This window comes from Salmo salar, chromosome 11 (genome assembly GCF_965601325.2).
Source record: "Salmo salar chromosome 11, fSalSal1, whole genome shotgun sequence".
NCBI lineage: Eukaryota > Metazoa > Chordata > Actinopteri > Salmoniformes > Salmonidae > Salmo > Salmo salar.
This window is the reverse complement of record NC_138301.1, coordinates 123,494,912-123,520,512: the sequence shown is the minus strand read 5'-3', so window position 1 is coordinate 123,520,512 and position 25,601 is coordinate 123,494,912. Positions and strand designations below refer to the sequence as shown.

Below are 25,601 nucleotides of genomic sequence, written 5' to 3'. Positions count from 1 at the left end.
TGAGGTCTTGGCTGATTTCTTTTGATTTTCCCATGATGTCAAGCAAAGAGGCACTGAGTTTGAAGGTAGGCCTTGAAATACATCCACAGGTACACCTCCAATTGACTTAAATGATGTCAATTAGCCTATCAGAAGCTTCTAAAGCCATGACATAATTTTCTGGAATTTTCCAAGCTGTTTAAAGGCACAGTCAACTTAGTGTATGTAAACTTCTGACCCACTGGAATTGTGATACAGTGAATTATAAGTGAAATAATCTGTCTGTAAACAATTGTTGGAAAAATTACTTGTATCACGCTGAAAGTAGATGTCCTAACTGACTTTCCAAAACTATAGTTTGTTAACAAGAAATTTGTAGAGGGGTTGAAAAACGAGTTTTAATGACTCCAACCTAAGTGTATGTAAACTTCTGACTTCAGTTGTATGTGCAGGGGTACTAGGTAGTTGAGGTAATGTGGACATGTAGGTAGGGGTACCAGGTAGTTGAGGTAATATAATGTAGGTAAGGGTACCAGGTAGTTGGGTAGGTAATATAATGTAGGTAGGGGTACCAGGTAGTTGTAGGTAATATAATGTAGGTAGGGGTACCAGGTAATATAATGTAGGTAGGGGTACCAGGTAGTTGAGGTAATATAATGTAGGTAGGGGTACCAGGTAGTAGAGGTAATATAATGTAGGTAGGGGTACCAGGTAGTAGAGGTAATATAATGTAGGTAGGGGTACCAGGTAGTTGTAGGTAATATAATGTAGGTAGGGGTACCAGGTAGTAGAGGTAATATAATGTAGGTAGGGGTACCAGGTAGTTGTAGGTAATATAATGTAGGTAGGGGTACCAGGTAGTAGAGGTAATATAATGTAGGTAGTGGTACCAGGTAGTTGAGGTAATATAATGTAGGTAGGGGTACCAGGTAGTAGAGGTAATATAATGTAGGTAGGGGTACCAGGTAGTTGAGGTAATATAATGTAGGTAGGGGTACCAGGTAGTAGAGGTAATATAATGTAGGTAGGGGTACCAGGTAGTTGTAGGTAATATAATGTAGGTAGGGGTACCAGGTAGTTGGGTAGGTAATATAATGTAGGTAGGGGTACCAGGTAGTAGAGGTAATATAATGTAGGTAGGGGTACCAGGTAGTAGAGGTAATATAATGTAGGTAGGGGTACCAGGTAGTAGAGGTAATATAATGTAGGTAGGGGTACCAGGTAGTTGTAGGTAATATAATGTAGGTAGGGGTACCAGGTAGTTGTAGGTAATATAATGTAGGTAGGGGTACCAGGTAGTTGTAGGTAATATAATGTAGGTAGGGGTACCAGGTAGTAGAGGTAATATAATGTAGGTAGGGGTACCAGGTAGTTGTAGGTAATATAATGTAGGTAGGGGTACCAGGTAGTTGTAGGTAATATAATGTAGGTAGGGGTACCAGGTAGTTGAGGTAATATAATGTAGGTAGGGGTACCAGGTAGTAGAGGTAATATAATGTAGGTAGGGGTACCAGGTAGTAGAGGTAATATAATGTAGGTAGGGGTACCAGGTAGTTGTAGGTAATATAATGTAGGTAGGGGTACCAGGTAGTTGTAGGTAATATAATGTAGGTAGGGGTACCAGGTAGTTGTAGGTAATATAATGTAGGTAGGGGTACCAGGTAGTTGTAGGTAATATAATGTAGGTAGGGGTACCAGGTAGTTGTAGGTAATATAATGTAGGTAGGGGTACCAGGTAGTTGTAGGTAATATAATGTAGGTAGGGGTACCAGGTAGTAGAGGTAATATAATGTAGGTAGGGGTACCAGGTAGTAGAGGTAATATAATGTAGGAGGGGTACCAGGTAGTAGAGGTAATATAATGTAGGGAGGGGTACCAGGTAGTAGAGGTAATATAATGCAGGTAGGGGTACCAGGTAGTAGAGGTAATATAATGTAGGTAGGGGTACCAGGTAGTAGAGGTAATATAATGTAGGTAGGGGTACCAGGTAGTAGAGGTAATATAATGTAGGTAGGGGTACCAGGTAGTAGAGGTAATATAATGTAGGTAGGGGTACCAGGTAGTTGTAGGTAATATAATGTAGGTAGGGGTACCAGGTAGTAGAGGTAATATAATGTAGGTAGGGGTACCAGGTAGTTGTAGGTAATATAATGTAGGTAGGGGTACCAGGTAGTTGAGGTAATATAATGTAGGTAGGGGTACCAGGTAGTAGAGGTAATATAATGTAGGTAGGGGTACCAGGTAGTTGTAGGTAATATAATGTAGGTAGGGGTACCAGGTAGTAGAGGTAATATAATGTAGGTAGGGGTACCAGGTAGTTGTAGGTAATATAATGTAGGTAGGGGTACCAGGTAGTTGTAGGTAATATAATGTAGGTAGGGGTACCAGGTAGTAGAGGTAATATAATGTAGGTAGGGGTACCAGGTAGTAGAGGTAATATAATGTAGGTAGGGGTACCAGGTAGTAGAGGTAATATAATGTAGGTAGGGGTACCAGGTAGTTGTAGGTAATATAATGTAGGTAGGGGTACCAGGTAGTAGAGGTAATATAATGTAGGTAGGGGTACCAGGTAGTTGAGGTAATATAATGTAGGTAGGGGTACCAGGTAGTAGAGGTAATATAATGTAGGTAGGGGTACCAGGTAGTAGAGGTAATATAATGTAGGTAGGGGTACCAGGTAGTTGTAGGTAATATAATGTAGGTAGGGGTACCAGGTAGTAGAGGTAATATAATGTAGGTAGGGGTACCAGGTAGTAGAGGTAATATAATGTAGGTAGGGGTACCAGGTAGTTGTAGGTAATATAATGTAGGTAGGGGTACCAGGTAGTAGAGGTAATATAATGTAGGTAGGGGTACCAGGTAGTAGAGGTAATATAATGTAGGTAGGGGTACCAGGTAGTAGAGGTAATATAATGTAGGTAGGGGTACCAGGTAGTAGAGGTAATATAATGTAGGTAGGGGTACCAGGTAGTAGAGGTAATATAATGTAGGTAGGGGTACCAGGTAGTAGAGGTAATATAATGTAGGTAGGGGTACCAGGTAGTTGAGGTAATATAATGTAGGTAGGGGTACCAGGTAGTAGAGGTAATATAATGTAGGTAGGGGTACCAGGTAGTTGTAGGTAATATAATGTAGGTAGGGGTACCAGGTAGTAGAGGTAATATAATGTAGGTAGGGGTACCAGGTAGTTGGTAGGTAATATAATGTAGGTAGGGGTACCAGGTAGTAGAGGTAATATAATGTAGGTAGGGGTACCAGGTAGTAGAGGTAATATAATGTAGGTAGGGGTACCAGGTAGTAGAGGTAATATAATGTAGGTAGGGGTACCAGGTAGTAGAGGTAATATAATGTAGGTAGGGGTACCAGGTAGTTGTAGGTAATATAATGTAGGTAGGGGTACCAGGTAGTTGAGGTAATATAATGTAGGTAGGGGTACCAGGTAGTTGAGGTAATATAATGTAGGTAGGGGTACCAGGTAGTTGAGGTAATATAATGTAGGTAGGGGTACCAGGTAGTAGAGGTAATATAATGTAGGTAGGGGTACCAGGTAGTAGAGGTAATATAATGTAGGTAGGGGTACCAGGTAGTAGAGGTAATATAATGTAGGTAGGGGTACCAGGTAGTAGAGGTAATATAATGTAGGTAGGGGTACCAGGTAGTAGAGGTAATATAATGTAGGTAGGGGTACCAGGTAGTAGAGGTAATATAATGTAGGTAGGGGTACCAGGTAGTTGGGTAGGTAATATAATGTAGGTAGGGGTACCAGGTAGTAGAGGTAATATAATGTAGGTAGGGGTACCAGGTAGTTGGGTAGGTAATATAATGTAGGTAGGGGTACCAGGTAGTAGAGGTAATATAATGTAGGTAGGGGTACCAGGTAGTAGAGGTAATATAATGTAGGTAGGGGTACCAGGTAGTAGAGGTAATATAATGTAGGTAGGGGTACCAGGTAGTTGAGGTAATATAATGTAGGTAGGGGTACCAGGTAGTAGAGGTAATATAATGTAGGTAGGGGTACCAGGTAGTAGAGGTAATATAATGTAGGTAGGGGTACCAGGTAGTTGTAGGTAATATAATGTAGGTAGGGGTACCAGGTAGTAGAGGTAATATAATGTAGGTAGGGGTACCAGGTAGTAGAGGTAATATAATGTAGGTAGGGGTACCAGGTAGTAGAGGTAATATAATGTAGGTAGGGGTACCAGGTAGTAGAGGTAATATAATGTAGGTAGGGGTACCAGGTAGTAGAGGTAATATAATGTAGGTAGGGGTACCAGGTAGTAGAGGTAATATAATGTAGGTAGGGGTACCAGGTAGTAGAGGTAATATAATGTAGGTAGGGGTACCAGGTAGTTGTAGGTAATATAATGTAGGTAGGGGTACCAGGTAGTAGAGGTAATATAATGTAGGTAGGGGTACCAGGTAGTAGAGGTAATATAATGTAGGTAGGGGTACCAGGTAGTAGAGGTAATATAATGTAGGTAGGGGTACCAGGTAGTTGTAGGTAATATAATGTAGGTAGGGGTACCAGGTAGTAGAGGTAATATAATGTAGGTAGGGGTACCAGGTAGTAGAGGTAATATAATGTAGGTAGGGGTACCAGGTAGTAGAGGTAATATAATGTAGGTAGGGGTACCAGGTAGTAGAGGTAATATAATGTAGGTAGGGGTACCAGGTAGTTGAGGTAATATAATGTAGGTAGGGGTACCAGGTAGTAGAGGTAATATAATGTAGGTAGGGGTACCAGGTAGTAGAGGTAATATAATGTAGGTAGGGGTACCAGGTAGTAGAGGTAATATAATGTAGGTAGGGGTACCAGGTAGTAGAGGTAATATAATGTAGGTAGGGGTACCAGGTAGTTGTAGGTAATATAATGTAGGTAGGGGTACCAGGTAGTAGAGGTAATATAATGTAGGTAGGGGTACCAGGTAGTAGAGGTAATATAATGTAGGTAGGGGTACCAGGTAGTAGAGGTAATATAATGTAGGTAGGGGTACCAGGTAGTAGAGGTAATATAATGTAGGTAGGGGTACCAGGTAGTAGAGGTAATATAATGTAGGTAGGGGTACCAGGTAGTTGTAGGTAATATAATGTAGGTAGGGGTACCAGGTAGTTGAGGTAATATAATGTAGGTAGGGGTACCAGGTAGTAGAGGTAATATAATGTAGGTAGGGGTACCAGGTAGTAGAGGTAATATAATGTAGGTAGGGGTACCAGGTAGTAGAGGTAATATAATGTAGGTAGGGGTACCAGGTAGTAGAGGTAATATAATGTAGGTAGGGGTACCAGGTAGTAGAGGTAATATAATGTAGGTAGGGGTACCAGGTAGTAGAGGTAATATAATGTAGGTAGGGGTACCAGGTAGTAGAGGTAATATAATGTAGGTAGGGGTACCAGGTAGTAGAGGTAATATAATGTAGGTAGGGGTACCAGGTAGTAGAGGTAATATAATGTAGGTAGGGGTACCAGGTAGTAGAGGTAATATAATGTAGGTAGGGGTACCAGGTAGTAGAGGTAATATAATGTAGGTAGGGGTACCAGGTAGTAGAGGTAATATAATGTAGGTAGGGGTACCAGGTAGTTGAGGTAATATAATGTAGGTAGGGGTACCAGGTAGTAGAGGTAATATAATGTAGGTAGGGGTACCAGGTAGTAGAGGTAATATAATGTAGGTAGGGGTACCAGGTAGTAGAGGTAATATAATGTAGGTAGGGGTACCAGGTAGTAGAGGTAATATAATGTAGGTAGGGGTACCAGGTAGTAGAGGTAATATAATGTAGGTAGGGGTACCAGGTAGTTGAGGTAATATAATGTAGGTAGGGGTACCAGGTAGTAGAGGTAATATAATGTAGGTAGGGGTACCAGGTAGTTGAGGTAATATAATGTAGGTAGGGGTACCAGGTAGTAGAGGTAATATAATGTAGGTAGGGGTACCAGGTAGTAGAGGTAATATAATGTAGGTAGGGGTACCAGGTAGTAGAGGTAATATAATGTAGGTAGGGGTACCAGGTAGTAGAGGTAATATAATGTAGGTAGGGGTACCAGGTAGTAGAGGTAATATAATGTAGGTAGGGGTACCAGGTAGTTGAGGTAATATAATGTAGGTAGGGGTACCAGGTAGTAGAGGTAATATAATGTAGGTAGGGGTACCAGGTAGTAGAGGTAATATAATGTAGGTAGGGGTACCAGGTAGTAGAGGTAATATAATGTAGGTAGGGGTACCAGGTAGTAGAGGTAATATAATGTAGGTAGGGGTACCAGGTAGTTGAGGTAATATAATGTAGGTAGGGGTACCAGGTAGTAGAGGTAATATAATGTAGGTAGGGGTACCAGGTAGTAGAGGTAATATAATGTAGGTAGGGGTACCAGGTAGTAGAGGTAATATAATGTAGGTAGGGGTACCAGGTAGTAGAGGTAATATAATGTAGGTAGGGGTACCAGGTAGTAGAGGTAATATAATGTAGGTAGGGGTACCAGGTAGTAGAGGTAATATAATGTAGGTAGGGGTACCAGGTAGTAGAGGTAATATAATGTAGGTAGGGGTACCAGGTAGTTGAGGTAATATAATGTAGGTAGGGGTACCAGGTAGTAGAGGTAATATAATGTAGGTAGGGGTACCAGGTAGTAGAGGTAATATAATGTAGGTAGGGGTACCAGGTAGTAGAGGTAATATAATGTAGGTAGGGGTACCAGGTAGTAGAGGTAATATAATGTAGGTAGGGGTACCAGGTAGTAGAGGTAATATAATGTAGGTAGGGGTACCAGGTAGTAGAGGTAATATAATGTAGGTAGGGGTACCAGGTAGTAGAGGTAATATAATGTAGGTAGGGGTACCAGGTAGTAGAGGTAATATAATGTAGGTAGGGGTACCAGGTAGTAGAGGTAATATAATGTAGGTAGGGGTACCAGGTAGTAGAGGTAATATAATGTAGGTAGGGGTACCAGGTAGTAGAGGTAATATAATGTAGGTAGGGGTACCAGGTAGTAGAGGTAATATAATGTAGGTAGGGGTACCAGGTAGTTGTAGGTAATATAATGTAGGTAGGGGTACCAGGTAGTAGAGGTAATATAATGTAGGTAGGGGTACCAGGTAGTAGAGGTAATATAATGTAGGTAGGGGTACCAGGTAGTAGAGGTAATATAATGTAGGTAGGGGTACCAGGTAGTAGAGGTAATATAATGTAGGTAGGGGTACCAGGTAGTAGAGGTAATATAATGTAGGTAGGGGTACCAGGTAGTAGAGGTAATATAATGTAGGTAGGGGTACCAGGTAGTAGAGGTAATATAATGTAGGTAGGGGTACCAGGTAGTAGAGGTAATATAATGTAGGTAGGGGTACCAGGTAGTAGAGGTAATATAATGTAGGTAGGGGTACCAGGTAGTAGAGGTAATATAATGTAGGTAGGGGTACCAGGTAGTAGAGGTAATATAATGTAGGTAGGGGTACCAGGTAGTAGAGGTAATATAATGTAGGTAGGGGTACCAGGTAGTAGAGGTAATATAATGTAGGTAGGGGTACCAGGTAGTAGAGGTAATATAATGTAGGTAGGGGTACCAGGTAGTAGAGGTAATATAATGTAGGTAGGGGTACCAGGTAGTAGAGGTAATATAATGTAGGTAGGGGTACCAGGTAGTTGAGGTAATATAATGTAGGTAGGGGTACCAGGTAGTAGAGGTAATATAATGTAGGTAGGGGTACCAGGTAGTAGAGGTAATATAATGTAGGTAGGGGTACCAGGTAGTAGAGGTAATATAATGTAGGTAGGGGTACCAGGTAGTAGAGGTAATATAATGTAGGTAGGGGTACCAGGTAGTAGAGGTAATATAATGTAGGTAGGGGTACCAGGTAGTAGAGGTAATATAATGTAGGTAGGGGTACCAGGTAGTAGAGGTAATATAATGTAGGTAGGGGTACCAGGTAGTAGAGGTAATATAATGTAGGTAGGGGTACCAGGTAGTAGAGGTAATATAATGTAGGTAGGGGTACCAGGTAGTTGAGGTAATATAATGTAGGTAGGGGTACCAGGTAGTAGAGGTAATATAATGTAGGTAGGGGTACCAGGTAGTAGAGGTAATATAATGTAGGTAGGGGTACCAGGTAGTAGAGGTAATATAATGTAGGTAGGGGTACCAGGTAGTAGAGGTAATATAATGTAGGTAGGGGTACCAGGTAGTTGAGGTAATATAATGTAGGTAGGGGTACCAGGTAGTAGAGGTAATATAATGTAGGTAGGGGTACCAGGTAGTAGAGGTAATATAATGTAGGTAGGGGTACCAGGTAGTAGAGGTAATATAATGTAGGTAGGGGTACCAGGTAGTAGAGGTAATATAATGTAGGTAGGGGTACCAGGTAGTAGAGGTAATATAATGTAGGTAGGGGTACCAGGTAGTAGAGGTAATATAATGTAGGTAGGGGTACCAGGTAGTAGAGGTAATATAATGTAGGTAGGGGTACCAGGTAGTAGAGGTAATATAATGTAGGTAGGGGTACCAGGTAGTAGAGGTAATATAATGTAGGTAGGGGTACCAGGTAGTAGAGGTAATATAATGTAGGTAGGGGTACCAGGTAGTAGAGGTAATATAATGTAGGTAGGGGTACCAGGTAGTAGAGGTAATATAATGTAGGTAGGGGTACCAGGTAGTAGAGGTAATATAATGTAGGTAGGGGTACCAGGTAGTAGAGGTAATATAATGTAGGTAGGGGTACCAGGTAGTAGAGGTAATATAATGTAGGTAGGGGTACCAGGTAGTAGAGGTAATATAATGTAGGTAGGGGTACCAGGTAGTAGAGGTAATATAATGTAGGTAGGGGTACCAGGTAGTAGAGGTAATATAATGTAGGTAGGGGTACCAGGTAGTAGAGGTAATATAATGTAGGTAGGGGTACCAGGTAGTAGAGGTAATATAATGTAGGTAGGGGTACCAGGTAGTAGAGGTAATATAATGTAGGTAGGGGTACCAGGTAGTAGAGGTAATATAATGTAGGTAGGGGTACCAGGTAGTAGAGGTAATATAATGTAGGTAGGGGTACCAGGTAGTAGAGGTAATATAATGTAGGTAGGGGTACCAGGTAGTAGAGGTAATATAATGTAGGTAGGGGTACCAGGTAGTAGAGGTAATATAATGTAGGTAGGGGTACCAGGTAGTAGAGGTAATATAATGTAGGTAGGGGTACCAGGTAGTAGAGGTAATATAATGTAGGTAGGGGTACCAGGTAGTAGAGGTAATATAATGTAGGTAGGGGTACCAGGTAGTAGAGGTAATATAATGTAGGTAGGGGTACCAGGTAGTTGAGGTAATATAATGTAGGTAGGGGTACCAGGTAGTAGAGGTAATATAATGTAGGTAGGGGTACCAGGTAGTAGAGGTAATATAATGTAGGTAGGGGTACCAGGTAGTAGAGGTAATATAATGTAGGTAGGGGTACCAGGTAGTAGAGGTAATATAATGTAGGTAGGGGTACCAGGTAGTAGAGGTAATATAATGTAGGTAGGGGTACCAGGTAGTAGAGGTAATATAATGTAGGTAGGGGTACCAGGTAGTAGAGGTAATATAATGTAGGTAGGGGTACCAGGTAGTAGAGGTAATATAATGTAGGTAGGGGTACCAGGTAGTAGAGGTAATATAATGTAGGTAGGGGTACCAGGTAGTAGAGGTAATATAATGTAGGTAGGGGTACCAGGTAGTAGAGGTAATATAATGTAGGTAGGGGTACCAGGTAGTAGAGGTAATATAATGTAGGTAGGGGTACCAGGTAGTAGAGGTAATATAATGTAGGTAGGGGTACCAGGTAGTAGAGGTAATATAATGTAGGTAGGGGTACCAGGTAGTAGAGGTAATATAATGTAGGTAGGGGTACCAGGTAGTAGAGGTAATATAATGTAGGTAGGGGTACCAGGTAGTAGAGGTAATATAATGTAGGTAGGGGTACCAGGTAGTAGAGGTAATATAATGTAGGTAGGGGTACCAGGTAGTTGTAGGTAATATAATGTAGGTAGGGGTACCAGGTAGTAGAGGTAATATAATGTAGGTAGGGGTACCAGGTAGTAGAGGTAATATAATGTAGGTAGGGGTACCAGGTAGTAGAGGTAATATAATGTAGGTAGGGGTACCAGGTAGTTGAGGTAATATAATGTAGGTAGGGGTACCAGGTAGTAGAGGTAATATAATGTAGGTAGGGGTACCAGGTAGTAGAGGTAATATAATGTAGGTAGGGGTACCAGGTAGTAGAGGTAATATAATGTAGGTAGGGGTACCAGGTAGTTGAGGTAATATAATGTAGGTAGGGGTACCAGGTAGTAGAGGTAATATAATGTAGGTAGGGGTACCAGGTAGTAGAGGTAATATAATGTAGGTAGGGGTACCAGGTAGTAGAGGTAATATAATGTAGGTAGGGGTACCAGGTAGTAGAGGTAATATAATGTAGGTAGGGGTACCAGGTAGTTGAGGTAATATAATGTAGGTAGGGGTACCAGGTAGTAGAGGTAATATAATGTAGGTAGGGGTACCAGGTAGTAGAGGTAATATAATGTAGGTAGGGGTACCAGGTAGTAGAGGTAATATAATGTAGGTAGGGGTACCAGGTAGTAGAGGTAATATAATGTAGGTAGGGGTACCAGGTAGTAGAGGTAATATAATGTAGGTAGGGGTACCAGGTAGTAGAGGTAATATAATGTAGGTAGGGGTACCAGGTAGTAGAGGTAATATAATGTAGGTAGGGGTACCAGGTAGTAGAGGTAATATAATGTAGGTAGGGGTACCAGGTAGTAGAGGTAATATAATGTAGGTAGGGGTACCAGGTAGTAGAGGTAATATAATGTAGGTAGGGGTACCAGGTAGTAGAGGTAATATAATGTAGGTAGGGGTACCAGGTAGTAGAGGTAATATAATGTAGGTAGGGGTACCAGGTAGTTGAGGTAATATAATGTAGGTAGGGGTACCAGGTAGTAGAGGTAATATAATGTAGGTAGGGGTACCAGGTAGTAGAGGTAATATAATGTAGGTAGGGGTACCAGGTAGTAGAGGTAATATAATGTAGGTAGGGGTACCAGGTAGTAGAGGTAATATAATGTAGGTAGGGGTACCAGGTAGTAGAGGTAATATAATGTAGGTAGGGGTACCAGGTAGTAGAGGTAATATAATGTAGGTAGGGGTACCAGGTAGTAGAGGTAATATAATGTAGGTAGGGGTACCAGGTAGTTGAGGTAATATAATGTAGGTAGGGGTACCAGGTAGTAGAGGTAATATAATGTAGGTAGGGGTACCAGGTAGTAGAGGTAATATAATGTAGGTAGGGGTACCAGGTAGTAGAGGTAATATAATGTAGGTAGGGGTACCAGGTAGTAGAGGTAATATAATGTAGGTAGGGGTACCAGGTAGTAGAGGTAATATAATGTAGGTAGGGGTACCAGGTAGTAGAGGTAATATAATGTAGGTAGGGGTACCAGGTAGTAGAGGTAATATAATGTAGGTAGGGGTACCAGGTAGTAGAGGTAATATAATGTAGGTAGGGGTACCAGGTAGTAGAGGTAATATAATGTAGGTAGGGGTACCAGGTAGTAGAGGTAATATAATGTAGGTAGGGGTACCAGGTAGTAGAGGTAATATAATGTAGGTAGGGGTACCAGGTAGTAGAGGTAATATAATGTAGGTAGGGGTACCAGGTAGTAGAGGTAATATAATGTAGGTAGGGGTACCAGGTAGTAGAGGTAATATAATGTAGGTAGGGGTACCAGGTAGTAGAGGTAATATAATGTAGGTAGGGGTACCAGGTAGTAGAGGTAATATAATGTAGGTAGGGGTACCAGGTAGTAGAGGTAATATAATGTAGGTAGGGGTACCAGGTAGTAGAGGTAATATAATGTAGGTAGGGGTACCAGGTAGTAGAGGTAATATAATGTAGGTAGGGGTACCAGGTAGTAGAGGTAATATAATGTAGGTAGGGGTACCAGGTAGTAGAGGTAATATAATGTAGGTAGGGGTACCAGGTAGTAGAGGTAATATAATGTAGGTAGGGGTACCAGGTAGTAGAGGTAATATAATGTAGGTAGGGGTACCAGGTAGTAGAGGTAATATAATGTAGGTAGGGGTACCAGGTAGTAGAGGTAATATAATGTAGGTAGGGGTACCAGGTAGTAGAGGTAATATAATGTAGGTAGGGGTACCAGGTAGTAGAGGTAATATAATGTAGGTAGGGGTACCAGGTAGTAGAGGTAATATAATGTAGGTAGGGGTACCAGGTAGTAGAGGTAATATAATGTAGGTAGGGGTACCAGGTAGTAGAGGTAATATAATGTAGGTAGGGGTACCAGGTAGTAGAGGTAATATAATGTAGGTAGGGGTACCAGGTAGTAGAGGTAATATAATGTAGGTAGGGGTACCAGGTAGTAGAGGTAATATAATGTAGGTAGGGGTACCAGGTAGTAGAGGTAATATAATGTAGGTAGGGGTACCAGGTAGTAGAGGTAATATAATGTAGGTAGGGGTACCAGGTAGTAGAGGTAATATAATGTAGGTAGGGGTACCAGGTAGTAGAGGTAATATAATGTAGGTAGGGGTACCAGGTAGTAGAGGTAATATAATGTAGGTAGGGGTACCAGGTAGTTGAGGTAATATAATGTAGGTAGGGGTACCAGGTAGTAGAGGTAATATAATGTAGGTAGGGGTACCAGGTAGTAGAGGTAATATAATGTAGGTAGGGGTACCAGGTAGTAGAGGTAATATAATGTAGGTAGGGGTACCAGGTAGTAGAGGTAATATAATGTAGGTAGGGGTACCAGGTAGTAGAGGTAATATAATGTAGGTAGGGGTACCAGGTAGTAGAGGTAATATAATGTAGGTAGGGGTACCAGGTAGTAGAGGTAATATAATGTAGGTAGGGGTACCAGGTAGTAGAGGTAATATAATGTAGGTAGGGGTACCAGGTAGTAGAGGTAATATAATGTAGGTAGGGGTACCAGGTAGTAGAGGTAATATAATGTAGGTAGGGGTACCAGGTAGTAGAGGTAATATAATGTAGGTAGGGGTACCAGGTAGTAGAGGTAATATAATGTAGGTAGGGGTACCAGGTAGTAGAGGTAATATAATGTAGGTAGGGGTACCAGGTAGTAGAGGTAATATAATGTAGGTAGGGGTACCAGGTAGTAGAGGTAATATAATGTAGGTAGGGGTACCAGGTAGTAGAGGTAATATAATGTAGGTAGGGGTACCAGGTAGTAGAGGTAATATAATGTAGGTAGGGGTACCAGGTAGTAGAGGTAATATAATGTAGGTAGGGGTACCAGGTAGTAGAGGTAATATAATGTAGGTAGGGGTACCAGGTAGTAGAGGTAATATAATGTAGGTAGGGGTACCAGGTAGTAGAGGTAATATAATGTAGGTAGGGGTACCAGGTAGTAGAGGTAATATAATGTAGGTAGGGGTACCAGGTAGTAGAGGTAATATAATGTAGGTAGGGGTACCAGGTAGTAGAGGTAATATAATGTAGGTAGGGGTACCAGGTAGTAGAGGTAATATAATGTAGGTAGGGGTACCAGGTAGTAGAGGTAATATAATGTAGGTAGGGGTACCAGGTAGTAGAGGTAATATAATGTAGGTAGGGGTACCAGGTAGTAGAGGTAATATAATGTAGGTAGGGGTACCAGGTAGTAGAGGTAATATAATGTAGGTAGGGGTACCAGGTAGTAGAGGTAATATAATGTAGGTAGGGGTACCAGGTAGTAGAGGTAATATAATGTAGGTAGGGGTACCAGGTAGTAGAGGTAATATAATGTAGGTAGGGGTACCAGGTAGTAGAGGTAATATAATGTAGGTAGGGGTACCAGGTAGTAGAGGTAATATAATGTAGGTAGGGGTACCAGGTAGTAGAGGTAATATAATGTAGGTAGGGGTACCAGGTAGTAGAGGTAATATAATGTAGGTAGGGGTACCAGGTAGTAGAGGTAATATAATGTAGGTAGGGGTACCAGGTAGTAGAGGTAATATAATGTAGGTAGGGGTACCAGGTAGTAGAGGTAATATAATGTAGGTAGGGGTACCAGGTAGTAGAGGTAATATAATGTAGGTAGGGGTACCAGGTAGTAGAGGTAATATAATGTAGGTAGGGGTACCAGGTAGTAGAGGTAATATAATGTAGGTAGGGGTACCAGGTAGTAGAGGTAATATAATGTAGGTAGGGGTACCAGGTAGTAGAGGTAATATAATGTAGGTAGGGGTACCAGGTAGTAGAGGTAATATAATGTAGGTAGGGGTACCAGGTAGTAGAGGTAATATAATGTAGGTAGGGGTACCAGGTAGTAGAGGTAATATAATGTAGGTAGGGGTACCAGGTAGTAGAGGTAATATAATGTAGGTAGGGGTACCAGGTAGTAGAGGTAATATAATGTAGGTAGGGGTACCAGGTAGTTGAGGTAATATAATGTAGGTAGGGGTACCAGGTAGTAGAGGTAATATAATGTAGGTAGGGGTACCAGGTAGTAGAGGTAATATAATGTAGGTAGGGGTACCAGGTAGTAGAGGTAATATAATGTAGGTAGGGGTACCAGGTAGTAGAGGTAATATAATGTAGGTAGGGGTACCAGGTAGTAGAGGTAATATAATGTAGGTAGGGGTACCAGGTAGTAGAGGTAATATAATGTAGGTAGGGGTACCAGGTAGTAGAGGTAATATAATGTAGGTAGGGGTACCAGGTAGTAGAGGTAATATAATGTAGGTAGGGGTACCAGGTAGTAGAGGTAATATAATGTAGGTAGGGGTACCAGGTAGTAGAGGTAATATAATGTAGGTAGGGGTACCAGGTAGTAGAGGTAATATAATGTAGGTAGGGGTACCAGGTAGTAGAGGTAATATAATGTAGGTAGGGGTACCAGGTAGTAGAGGTAATATAATGTAGGTAGGGGTACCAGGTAGTAGAGGTAATATAATGTAGGTAGGGGTACCAGGTAGTAGAGGTAATATAATGTAGGTAGGGGTACCAGGTAGTAGAGGTAATATAATGTAGGTAGGGGTACCAGGTAGTAGAGGTAATATAATGTAGGTAGGGGTACCAGGTAGTAGAGGTAATATAATGTAGGTAGGGGTACCAGGTAGTAGAGGTAATATAATGTAGGTAGGGGTACCAGGTAGTAGAGGTAATATAATGTAGGTAGGGGTACCAGGTAGTAGAGGTAATATAATGTAGGTAGGGGTACCAGGTAGTAGAGGTAATATAATGTAGGTAGGGGTACCAGGTAGTTGTAGGTAATATAATGTAGGTAGGGGTACCAGGTAGTAGAGGTAATATAATGTAGGTAGGGGTACCAGGTAGTAGAGGTAATATAATGTAGGTAGGGGTACCAGGTAGTAGAGGTAATATAATGTAGGTAGGGGTACCAGGTAGTAGAGGTAATATAATGTAGGTAGGGGTACCAGGTAGTAGAGGTAATATAATGTAGGTAGGGGTACCAGGTAGTAGAGGTAATATAATGTAGGTAGGGGTACCAGGTAGTAGAGGTAATATAATGTAGGTAGGGGTACCAGGTAGTTGTAGGTAATATAATGTAGGTAGGGGTACCAGGTAGTAGAGGTAATATAATGTAGGTAGGGGTACCAGGTAGTAGAGGTAATATAATGTAGGTAGGGGTACCAGGTAGTAGAGGTAATATAATGTAGGTAGGGGTACCAGGTAGTAGAGGTAATATAATGTAGGTAGGGGTACCAGGTAGTTGTAGGTAATATAATGTAGGTAGGGGTACCAGGTAGTAGAGGTAATATAATGTAGGTAGGGGTACCAGGTAGTAGAGGTAATATAATGTAGGTAGGGGTACCAGGTAGTAGAGGTAATATAATGTAGGTAGGGGTACCAGGTAGTTGAGGTAATATAATGTAGGTAGGGGTACCAGGTAGTAGAGGTAATATAATGTAGGTAGGGGTACCAGGTAGTAGAGGTAATATAATGTAGGTAGGGGTACCAGGTAGTAGAGGTAATATAATGTAGGTAGGGGTACCAGGTAGTAGAGGTAATATAATGTAGGTAGGGGTACCAGGTAGTAGAGGTAATATAATGTAGGTAGGGGTACCAGGTAGTAGAGGTAATATAATGTAGGTAGGGGTACCAGGTAGTAGAGGTAATATAATGTAGGTAGGGGTACCAGGTAGTAGTAGGTAATATAATGTAGGTAGGGGTACCAGGTAGTAGAGGTAATATAATGTAGGTAGGGGTACCAGGTAGTAGAGGTAATATAATGTAGGTAGGGGTACCAGGTAGTAGAGGTAATATAATGTAGGTAGGGGTACCAGGTAGTAGAGGTAATATAATGTAGGTAGGGGTACCAGGTAGTAGAGGTAATATAATGTAGGTAGGGGTACCAGGTAGTTGTAGGTAATATAATGTAGGTAGGGGTACCAGGTAGTAGAGGTAATATAATGTAGGTAGGGGTACCAGGTAGTAGAGGTAATATAATGTAGGTAGGGGTACCAGGTAGTAGAGGTAATATAATGTAGGTAGGGGTACCAGGTAGTAGAGGTAATATAATGTAGGTAGGGGTACCAGGTAGTAGAGGTAATATAATGTAGGTAGGGGTACCAGGTAGTAGAGGTAATATAATGTAGGTAGGGGTACCAGGTAGTAGAGGTAATATAATGTAGGTAGGGGTACCAGGTAGTTGAGGTAATATAATGTAGGTAGGGGTACCAGGTAGTTGAGGTAATATAATGTAGGTAGGGGTACCAGGTAGTAGAGGTAATATAATGTAGGTAGGGGTACCAGGTAGTAGAGGTAATATAATGTAGGTAGGGGTACCAGGTAGTAGAGGTAATATAATGTAGGTAGGGGTACCAGGTAGTAGAGGTAATATAATGTAGGTAGGGGTACCAGGTAGTAGAGGTAATATAATGTAGGTAGGGGTACCAGGTAGTAGAGGTAATATAATGTAGGTAGGGGTACCAGGTAGTAGAGGTAATATAATGTAGGTAGGGGTACCAGGTAGTAGAGGTAATATAATGTAGGTAGGGGTACCAGGTAGTAGAGGTAATATAATGTAGGTAGGGGTACCAGGTAGTAGAGGTAATATAATGTAGGTAGGGGTACCAGGTAGTAGAGGTAATATAATGTAGGTAGGGGTACCAGGTAGTTGTAGGTAATATAATGTAGGTAGGGGTACCAGGTAGTAGAGGTAATATAATGTAGGTAGGGGTACCAGGTAGTAGAGGTAATATAATGTAGGTAGGGGTACCAGGTAGTAGAGGTAATATAATGTAGGTAGGGGTACCAGGTAGTAGAGGTAATATAATGTAGGTAGGGGTACCAGGTAGTAGAGGTAATATAATGTAGGTAGGGGTACCAGGTAGTAGAGGTAATATAATGTAGGTAGGGGTACCAGGTAGTAGAGGTAATATAATGTAGGTAGGGGTACCAGGTAGTAGAGGTAATATAATGTAGGTAGGGGTACCAGGTAGTAGAGGTAATATAATGTAGGTAGGGGTACCAGGTAGTAGAGGTAATATAATGTAGGTAGGGGTACCAGGTAGTAGAGGTAATATAATGTAGGTAGGGGTACCAGGTAGTAGAGGTAATATAATGTAGGTAGGGGTACCAGGTAGTAGAGGTAATATAATGTAGGTAGGGGTACCAGGTAGTAGAGGTAATATAATGTAGGTAGGGGTACCAGGTAGTAGAGGTAATATAATGTAGGTAGGGGTACCAGGTAGTAGAGGTAATATAATGTAGGTAGGGGTACCAGGTAGTAGAGGTAATATAATGTAGGTAGGGGTACCAGGTAGTAGAGGTAATATAATGTAGGTAGGGGTACCAGGTAGTTGAGGTAATATAATGTAGGTAGGGGTACCAGGTAGTAGAGGTAATATAATGTAGGTAGGGGTACCAGGTAGTAGAGGTAATATAATGTAGGTAGGGGTACCAGGTAGTAGAGGTAATATAATGTAGGTAGGGGTACCAGGTAGTAGAGGTAATATAATGTAGGTAGGGGTACCAGGTAGTAGAGGTAATATAATGTAGGTAGGGGTACCAGGTAGTAGAGGTAATATAATGTAGGTAGGGGTACCAGGTAGTTGTAGGTAATATAATGTAGGTAGGGGTACCAGGTAGTAGAGGTAATATAATGTAGGTAGGGGTACCAGGTAGTTGGGTAGGTAATATAATGTAGGTAGGGGTACCAGGTAGTAGAGGTAATATAATGTAGGTAGGGGTACCAGGTAGTAGAGGTAATATAATGTAGGTAGGGGTACCAGGTAGTAGAGGTAATATAATGTAGGTAGGGGTACCAGGTAGTTGAGGTAATATAATGTAGGTAGGGGTACCAGGTAGTAGAGGTAATATAATGTAGGTAGGGGTACCAGGTAGTAGAGGTAATATAATGTAGGTAGGGGTACCAGGTAGTAGAGGTAATATAATGTAGGTAGGGGTACCAGGTAGTAGAGGTAATATAATGTAGGTAGGGGTACCAGGTAGTAGAGGTAATATAATGTAGGTAGGGGTACCAGGTAGTAGAGGTAATATAATGTAGGTAGGGGTACCAGGTAGTAGAGGTAATATAATGTAGGTAGGGGTACCAGGTAGTAGAGGTAATATAATGTAGGTAGGGGTACCAGGTAGTTGGGTAGGTAATATAATGTAGGTAGGGGTACCAGGTAGTAGAGGTAATATAATGTAGGTAGGGGTACCAGGTAGTAGAGGTAATATAATGTAGGTAGGGGTACCAGGTAGTAGAGGTAATATAATGTAGGTAGGGGTACCAGGTAGTTGTAGGTAATATAATGTAGGTAGCGGTACCAGGTAGTTGAGGTAATATAATGTAGGTAGGGGTACCAGGTAGTAGAGGTAATATAATGTAGGTAGGGGTACCAGGTAGTAGAGGTAATATAATGTAGGTAGGGGTACCAGGTAGTTGTAGGTAATATAATGTAGGTAGGGGTACCAGGTAGTTGAGGTAATATAATGTAGGTAGGGGTACCAGGTAGTAGAGGTAATATAATGTAGGTAGGGGTACCAGGTAGTAGAGGTAATATAATGTAGGTAGGGGTACCAGGTAGTAGAGGTAATATAATGTAGGTAGGGGTACCAGGTAGTAGAGGTAATATAATGTAGGTAGGGTACCAGGTAGTAGAGGTAATATAATGTAGGTAGGGGTACCAGGTAGTAGAGGTAATATAATGTAGGTAGGGTACCAGGTAGTTGTAGGTAATATAATGTAGGTAGGGGTACCAGGTAGTAGAGGTAATATAATGTAGGTAGGGTACCAGGTAGTAGAGGTAATATAATGTAGGTAGGGGTACCAGGTAGTAGAGGTAATATATAATGTAGGTAGGGGTACCAGGTAGTAGAGGTAATATAATGTAGGTAGGGGTACCAGGTAGTTGTAGGTAATATAATGTAGGTAGGGGTACCAGGTAGTAGAGGTAATATAATGTAGGTAGGGGTACCAGGTAGTAGAGGTAATATAATGTAGGTAGGGGTACCAGGTAGTAGAGGTAATATAATGTAGGTAGGGGTACCAGGTAGTTGAGGTAATATAATGTAGGTAGGGGTACCAGGTAGTAGAGGTAATATAATGTAGGTAGGGGTACCAGGTAGTAGAGGTAATATAATGTAGGTAGGGGTACCAGGTAGTAGAGGTAATATAATGTAGGTAGGGGTACCAGGTAGTAGAGGTAATATAATGTAGGTAGGGGTAAAAGTGACTAGTGAATCAGGATAATGTGGACACTACCGGTCAAAATTTTAGAGCAGCTACTCATTCAAGGGTTTTTCTTTTCTTTTTTAATATTTTCTAAAGTAAAGGAACCTTGTAGATGATGCCTAGACTAGGAGGTTGAACCCTTGAATGGGGGTAAAGGATGCCTAGACTATGAGGTTGAACCCTTGAATGGGGGTAAAGGATGCCTAGCCTAGGAGGTTGAACCCTTGAATGGGGGTAAAGGATGCCTAGCCTAGGAGGTTGAACCCTTGAATGGGGGTAAAGGAACCTTGTAGATGATTCCTAGACTAGGAGGTTGAACCCTTGAATGGGGGTAAAGGATGCCTAGACTAGGAGGTTGAACCCTTGAATGGGGGTAAAGGATGCCTAGACTAGGAGGTTGAACCCTTGAATGGGGGTAAAGGATGCCTAGACTAGGAGGTTGAACCCTTGAATGGGGGTAAAGGATGCCTAGCCTAGGAGGTTGAACCCTTGAATGGGGGTAAAGGATGCCTAGCCTAGGAGGTTGAACCCTTGAATGGGGGTAAAGGATGCCTAGACTAGGAGGTTGAACCCTTGAATGGGGTTAAAGGATGCCTAGACTAGGAGGTTGAACCCTTGAATGGGGGTAAAGGATGCCTAGACTAGGAGGTTGAACCCTTGAATGGGGGTAAAGGATGCCTAGCCTAGGAGGTTGAACCCTTGAATGGGGGTAAAGGATGCCTAGCCTAGGAGGTTGAACCCTTGAATGGGGGTAAAGGAACCTTGTAGATGATGCCTAGACTAGGAGGTTGAACCCTTGAATGGGGGTAAAGGATGCCTAGACTAGGAGGTTGAACCCTTGAATGGGGGTAAAGGATGCCTAGCCTAGGAGGTTGAACCCTTGAATGGGGGTAAAGGATGCCTAGCCTAGGAGGTTGAACCCTTGAATGGGGGTAAAGGAACCTTGTAGATGATGCCTAGACTAGGAGGTTGAACCCTTGAATGGGAATATAGGATGCATAGACTAGGAGGTTGAACCCTCGAATGGGGGTAAAGGGTCAAGGGGTGCCCTGCTAATTGACCACATGGTAGCAATGTAAAAGCTGATTGGACATTTTGTGAAAAACACTTCAAAGCGCTTCTCCTCTGGCATCGAATGACCGATCTGCACAACATTTTATACATGGCATCTACGGACCAACCTCTCACCAATTATGTTTTTTTTTTTTCTTCCCCAGGATAGCTTCTCAAACAATATGGCCACTACTGATCAATAAACATTCACGTGGGCATGGTCTGGCGCATAAAGGCATATGGCTATTTGTAACAAAACTTGATACACACATCTTCTAAACGCTGTCGAGACTAAACACATCGAATTACATTCAGATCGACCACACGGTGGCGCTATAACGGGAAAAATGTTTATATACAGTATGGTGATCTGTTTAATCAGGGGATGTGTGTCTCGCTAACCTGTAAAGTACGGTTTAGTTTAGATGCGTGTAATGGCCGTCGTTAAATGTAGACCAAGGCGCTGAGTGCTCATCATTTGTATTTATTATACTGACGCACTTTAAACAAAACAAGGAAAAAACGACAGCCAGCAGTTCTGTCAGGTTAACATGAACTAAACAGAAAATAACCACCCATAAAACACAATGAGAAAAAACCCCTACATAAATATGGTCTCTAATCAGAGGCAATGAGATTCAGCTTGCCTCCAATTAGAAACCAAACCCCAAACAATTCCAACATAGAAACAGAAAACTAGATATTTAAACATAGAAATAGAATAAAATAGATCAACCCAAAACACACAAAACAAACACCCCCCTACCAAGCCCTGACCAAACTATAATAACAAAATGACCCCTTACTGGTAAGGACGTGACACTCTGTTGGACAGGAAAAATCATTCATGCAAGTTCATAGGCTCATAGCGGCCATATTGTTTCTGCTAGAGCCTTGGAAGATGTGTATTTATAGATGCTATAGACCCAATCTGGTGCTGATCCGTCTAGCGGTTCTGCAGAATAATGCATTTAAAAGTAGTCAACATCAAATCCAAAATACATCAAAAGCATATTATATTGATCATGATCAGTTTGATTTTGCGTTCTGATATTTGGCAAGCGTGGTCAACAAGGGCAATGGTTCCATTTTTTCCTGATGGTGGCACAGTGGGCTGAACCCCAGTGTTGTTGTTTGCAGCTATATTTTTGACGGTGTTATACTGTGTACAAAAAGCGAATGTGATCGTACAGCACAGGCCATATGGTCCGCACTGATCTATTATTACTCTCTTAGCAACAAGACATATACCCTCTCTCTCTCTCTCTCTCTCTCTCTCCCCCACCCTCTTCTGTCCCACCCTCCCCCTCTCTCTCTCTCTCTCTCTCCCCCACCCTCTTCTGTCCCACCCTCCCCTTCTCTCTTTCTCTCCCTCCCCTCCACCCTCTTTCTCTCTCTCCCCTCGACCCCCTCTCTCGACCCACTCCCTCCCTCCCCTCGACCCCTCTCTCCCTCCCCTCTTCCCCCTCTCTCTCTCCCCTCGACCCCCTCTCTCGACCCACTCCCTCCCTCCCCTCGACCCCTCTCTCCCTCCCCTCGACCCCTCTCTCCCTCCCCTCTTTCTCCTTCTCCCTCCCCACTCCCCTCTTTCTCTTCTTCCCCTCTCCCCCTCTCTCTCTCTCCCTCCCTGCTCTCTCCACCCCCTCTTTCTCTCTCCCTCCCCTCTCCCCTCTCTCTCTCTCTCTCCCTCCCGTCTCCCATCTTCTCCCTCCCTTCTCTCTCTCCCTCCCGTCTCTCTTTCACCCTCCCCTCTAACCTTTCTCTCCCTCCCCTCTCCCCCTCTCTCTCCCTTCCCTCTCCCCTCTAACCTCTCTCCCTCCCCTCTAACCTTTCTCTGCCTCCCCCCTCCCCTCTCTCTCTCTCCATCTCCCTCCTCCCCTCTCTTTCTCCCTTCCCTCTAACCTCTCTCTCCCTCTCCCTCCCCTCTCTCTCTCTCTCTCTCCCTCCCCTCTCCCCTCTCTCTCCATCTCCCTGCCCTCTCTCCCTCCTTCCCCTCTTTCTCCCTCTCCCTACCCTCTCCCCTCTCTTTCTCCCTCCCTCTCCCCTCTCTCTCTCTCTCTCCCTCCCTCCCCCCTGTCTCCCTCTCCCTCTCCCCATCTCCCTCCTCCAGTGATGGCTGGGCTGACCGGTATGATGTGACAGATGGATATCAGCAAGAGGCTGCGGGAGGGATAACTATAAAGCTGAAGTCAGCCTACATCCCCTGGTTCGATGACTACTACTTGGCTCTGCAACCAGATGACAACACCAGGAACCCCTGGTTTACTGAGTTCTGGCAACACCGGTTCCAATGTAGACTAAAGGGACGCGCACAGGAGAACACCAAGTACAACCGTACCTGCAATAGTGAGTAGGCTACACAGGCAGATGGGCTGAAACTGGCTTGACTGTAGTTGTGTGTAGATGTGCTGAAACTGAAACTGTCTTGACTGTAGTTGTGTGTTGATGGGCTGAAATTGAAACTGGCTTGACTGTAGTTGTGTGTAGATGTGCTGAAACTGGAACTGGTTTGACTCTAGTTGTGTGGAGATAAACTGGAACTGGTTTGACTCTAGTTGTGTGTTGATGGGCTGAAACTGAAACTGGTTTGACTGTAGTTGTGTGTAGATGTGCTGAAACTGGAACTGGTTTGACTATAGTTGTGTGTAGATGTGCTGAAACTGGAACTGGTTTGACTCTAGTTGTGTGTAGATAAACTGGAACTGGTTTGACTGTAGTTGGGTGTAGATGGGCTGAAACTGAAACTGGTTTGACTGTAGTTGTGTGTAGATGTGCTGAAACTGGAACTGGTTTGACTCTAGTTGTGTGTAGATGAACTGGAACTGGTTTGACTGTAGTTGGGTGTAGATGGGCTGAAACTGAAACTGGTTTGACTGTAGTTGTGTGTAGATGTGCTGAAACTGGAACTGGTTTGACTATAGTTGTGTGTAGATGTGCTGAAACTGGAACTGGTTTGACTCTAGTTGTGTGTAGATAAACTGGAACTGGTTTGACTGTAGTTGGGTGTAGATGGGCTGAAACTGAAACTGGTTTGACTGTAGTTGTGTGTAGATGTGCTGAAACTGGAACTGGTTTGACTCTAGTTGTGTGTAGATGAACTGGAACTGGTTTGACTGTAGTTGGGTGTAGATGGGCTGAAACTGAAACTGGTTTGACTGTAGTTGTGTGTAGATGGGCTGAAACTGGAACTGGTTTGACTGTAGTTGTGTGTAGATGTGCTGAAACTGAAACTGGTTTGACTCTAGTTGTGTGTAGATGGGCTGAAACTGGTTTGACTGTACTGAACTCCGTTCCCCCCTGCAGGTAGAGAGTCTCTCCGTCAGCAGTATGCCCAGGACACTAAGATGGGTTTTGTCATCAACGCTATCTACTCCATGGCTTATGGTCTACACACTATGCAGCAGAAAGTCTGCCCAGGATACCAAGTGGGTGGACCTGTCAGCGTTGGCACATGATAGCCTGTGTTTTGACTCTGGTTGATGTTCTGTCCTGGTTACCAGGGTCTGTGTTGTCCTGGTTACCAGGGTCTGTGTTGTCCTGGTTACCAGGGTCTGTGTTAACACCTCTCTCTGTTCTGTCCTGGTTACCAGGGTCTGTGTTAACACCTCTCTCTGTTCTGTCCTGGTTACCAGGGTCTGTGTTGTCCTGGTTACCAGGGTCTGTGTTAACACCTCTCTCTGTTCTGTCCTGGTTACCAGGGTCTGTGTTAACACCTCTCTCTGTCCTGGTTACCAGGGTCTGTGTTAACACCTCTCTCTGTTCTGTCCTGGTTACCAGGGTCTGTGTTAACACCTCTCTCTGTTCTGTCCTGGTTACCAGGGTCTGTGTTAACACCTCTCTCTGTTCTGTCCTGGTTACCAGGGTCTGTGTTAACACCTCTCTGTTCTGTCCTGGTTACCAGGGTCTGTGTTGTCCTGGTTACCAGGGTCTGTGTTAACACCTCACTCTGTTCTGTCCTGGTTACCAGGGTCTGTGTTAACACCTCTCTCTGTCCTGGTTACCAGGGTCTGTGTTAACACCTCTCTCTGTTCTGTCCTGGTTACCAGGGTCTGTGTTAACACCTCTCTCTGTTCTGTCCTGGTTACCAGGGTCTGTGTTAACACCTCTCTCTGTTCTGTCCTGGTTACCAGGGTCTGTGTTAACACCTCTCTGTTCTGTCCTGGTTACCAGGGTCTGTGTTGTCCTGGTTACCAGGGTCTGTGTTAACACCTCACTCTGTTCTGTCCTGGTTACCAGGGTCTGTGTTAACACCTCTCTGTTCTGTCCTGGTTACCAGGGTGTGTGTTGTCCTGGTTACCAGGGTCTGTGTTGTCCTGGTTACCAGGGTCTGTGTTAACACCTCTCTCTGTTCTGTCCTGGTTACCAGGGTCTGTGTTAACACCTCTCTCTGTTCTGTCCTGGTTACCAGGGTCTGTGTTAACACCTCTCTGTTCTGTCCTGGTTACCAGGGTCTGTGTTGTCCTGGTTACCAGGGTCTGTGTTAACACCTCACTCTGTTCTGTCCTGGTTACCAGGGTCTGTGTTAACACCTCTCTGTTCTGTCCTGGTTACCAGGGTCTGTGTTGTCCTGGTTACCAGGGTCTGTGTTGTCCTGGTTACCAGGGTCTGTGTTAACACCTCTCTCTGTTCTGTCCTGGTTACCAGGGTCTGTGTTAACACCTCTCTCTGTTCTGTCCTGGTTACCAGGGTCTGTGTTAACACCTCTCTCTGTTCTGTCCTGGTTACCAGGGTCTGTGTTAACACCTCTCTCTGTTCTGTCCTGGTTACCAGGGTCTGTGTTAACACCTCTCTCTGTTCTGTCCTGGTTACCAGGGTCTGTGTTGTCCTGGTTACCAGGGTCTGTGTTAACACCTCACTCTGTTCTGTCCTGGTTACCAGGGTCTGTGTTAACACCTCTCT

General features: G+C 43.1%; 1 protein-coding gene across 1 annotated transcript in view; it reads left to right on the top strand.

Annotated features, from left to right (window-relative positions):
* Nucleotides 1-25,601, top strand: part of LOC106592356 (metabotropic glutamate receptor 5) — a 123,236-nt gene that overhangs the window by 61,666 nt on the left and 35,969 nt on the right. The window contains exons 6-7 of the mRNA XM_045690269.2: nucleotides 22,813-23,048; nucleotides 24,006-24,127. Coding sequence (XP_045546225.2) covers nucleotides 22,813-23,048; nucleotides 24,006-24,127 — 358 coding nt within the window. The remainder of the gene's footprint in view (nucleotides 1-22,812; nucleotides 23,049-24,005; nucleotides 24,128-25,601) is intronic.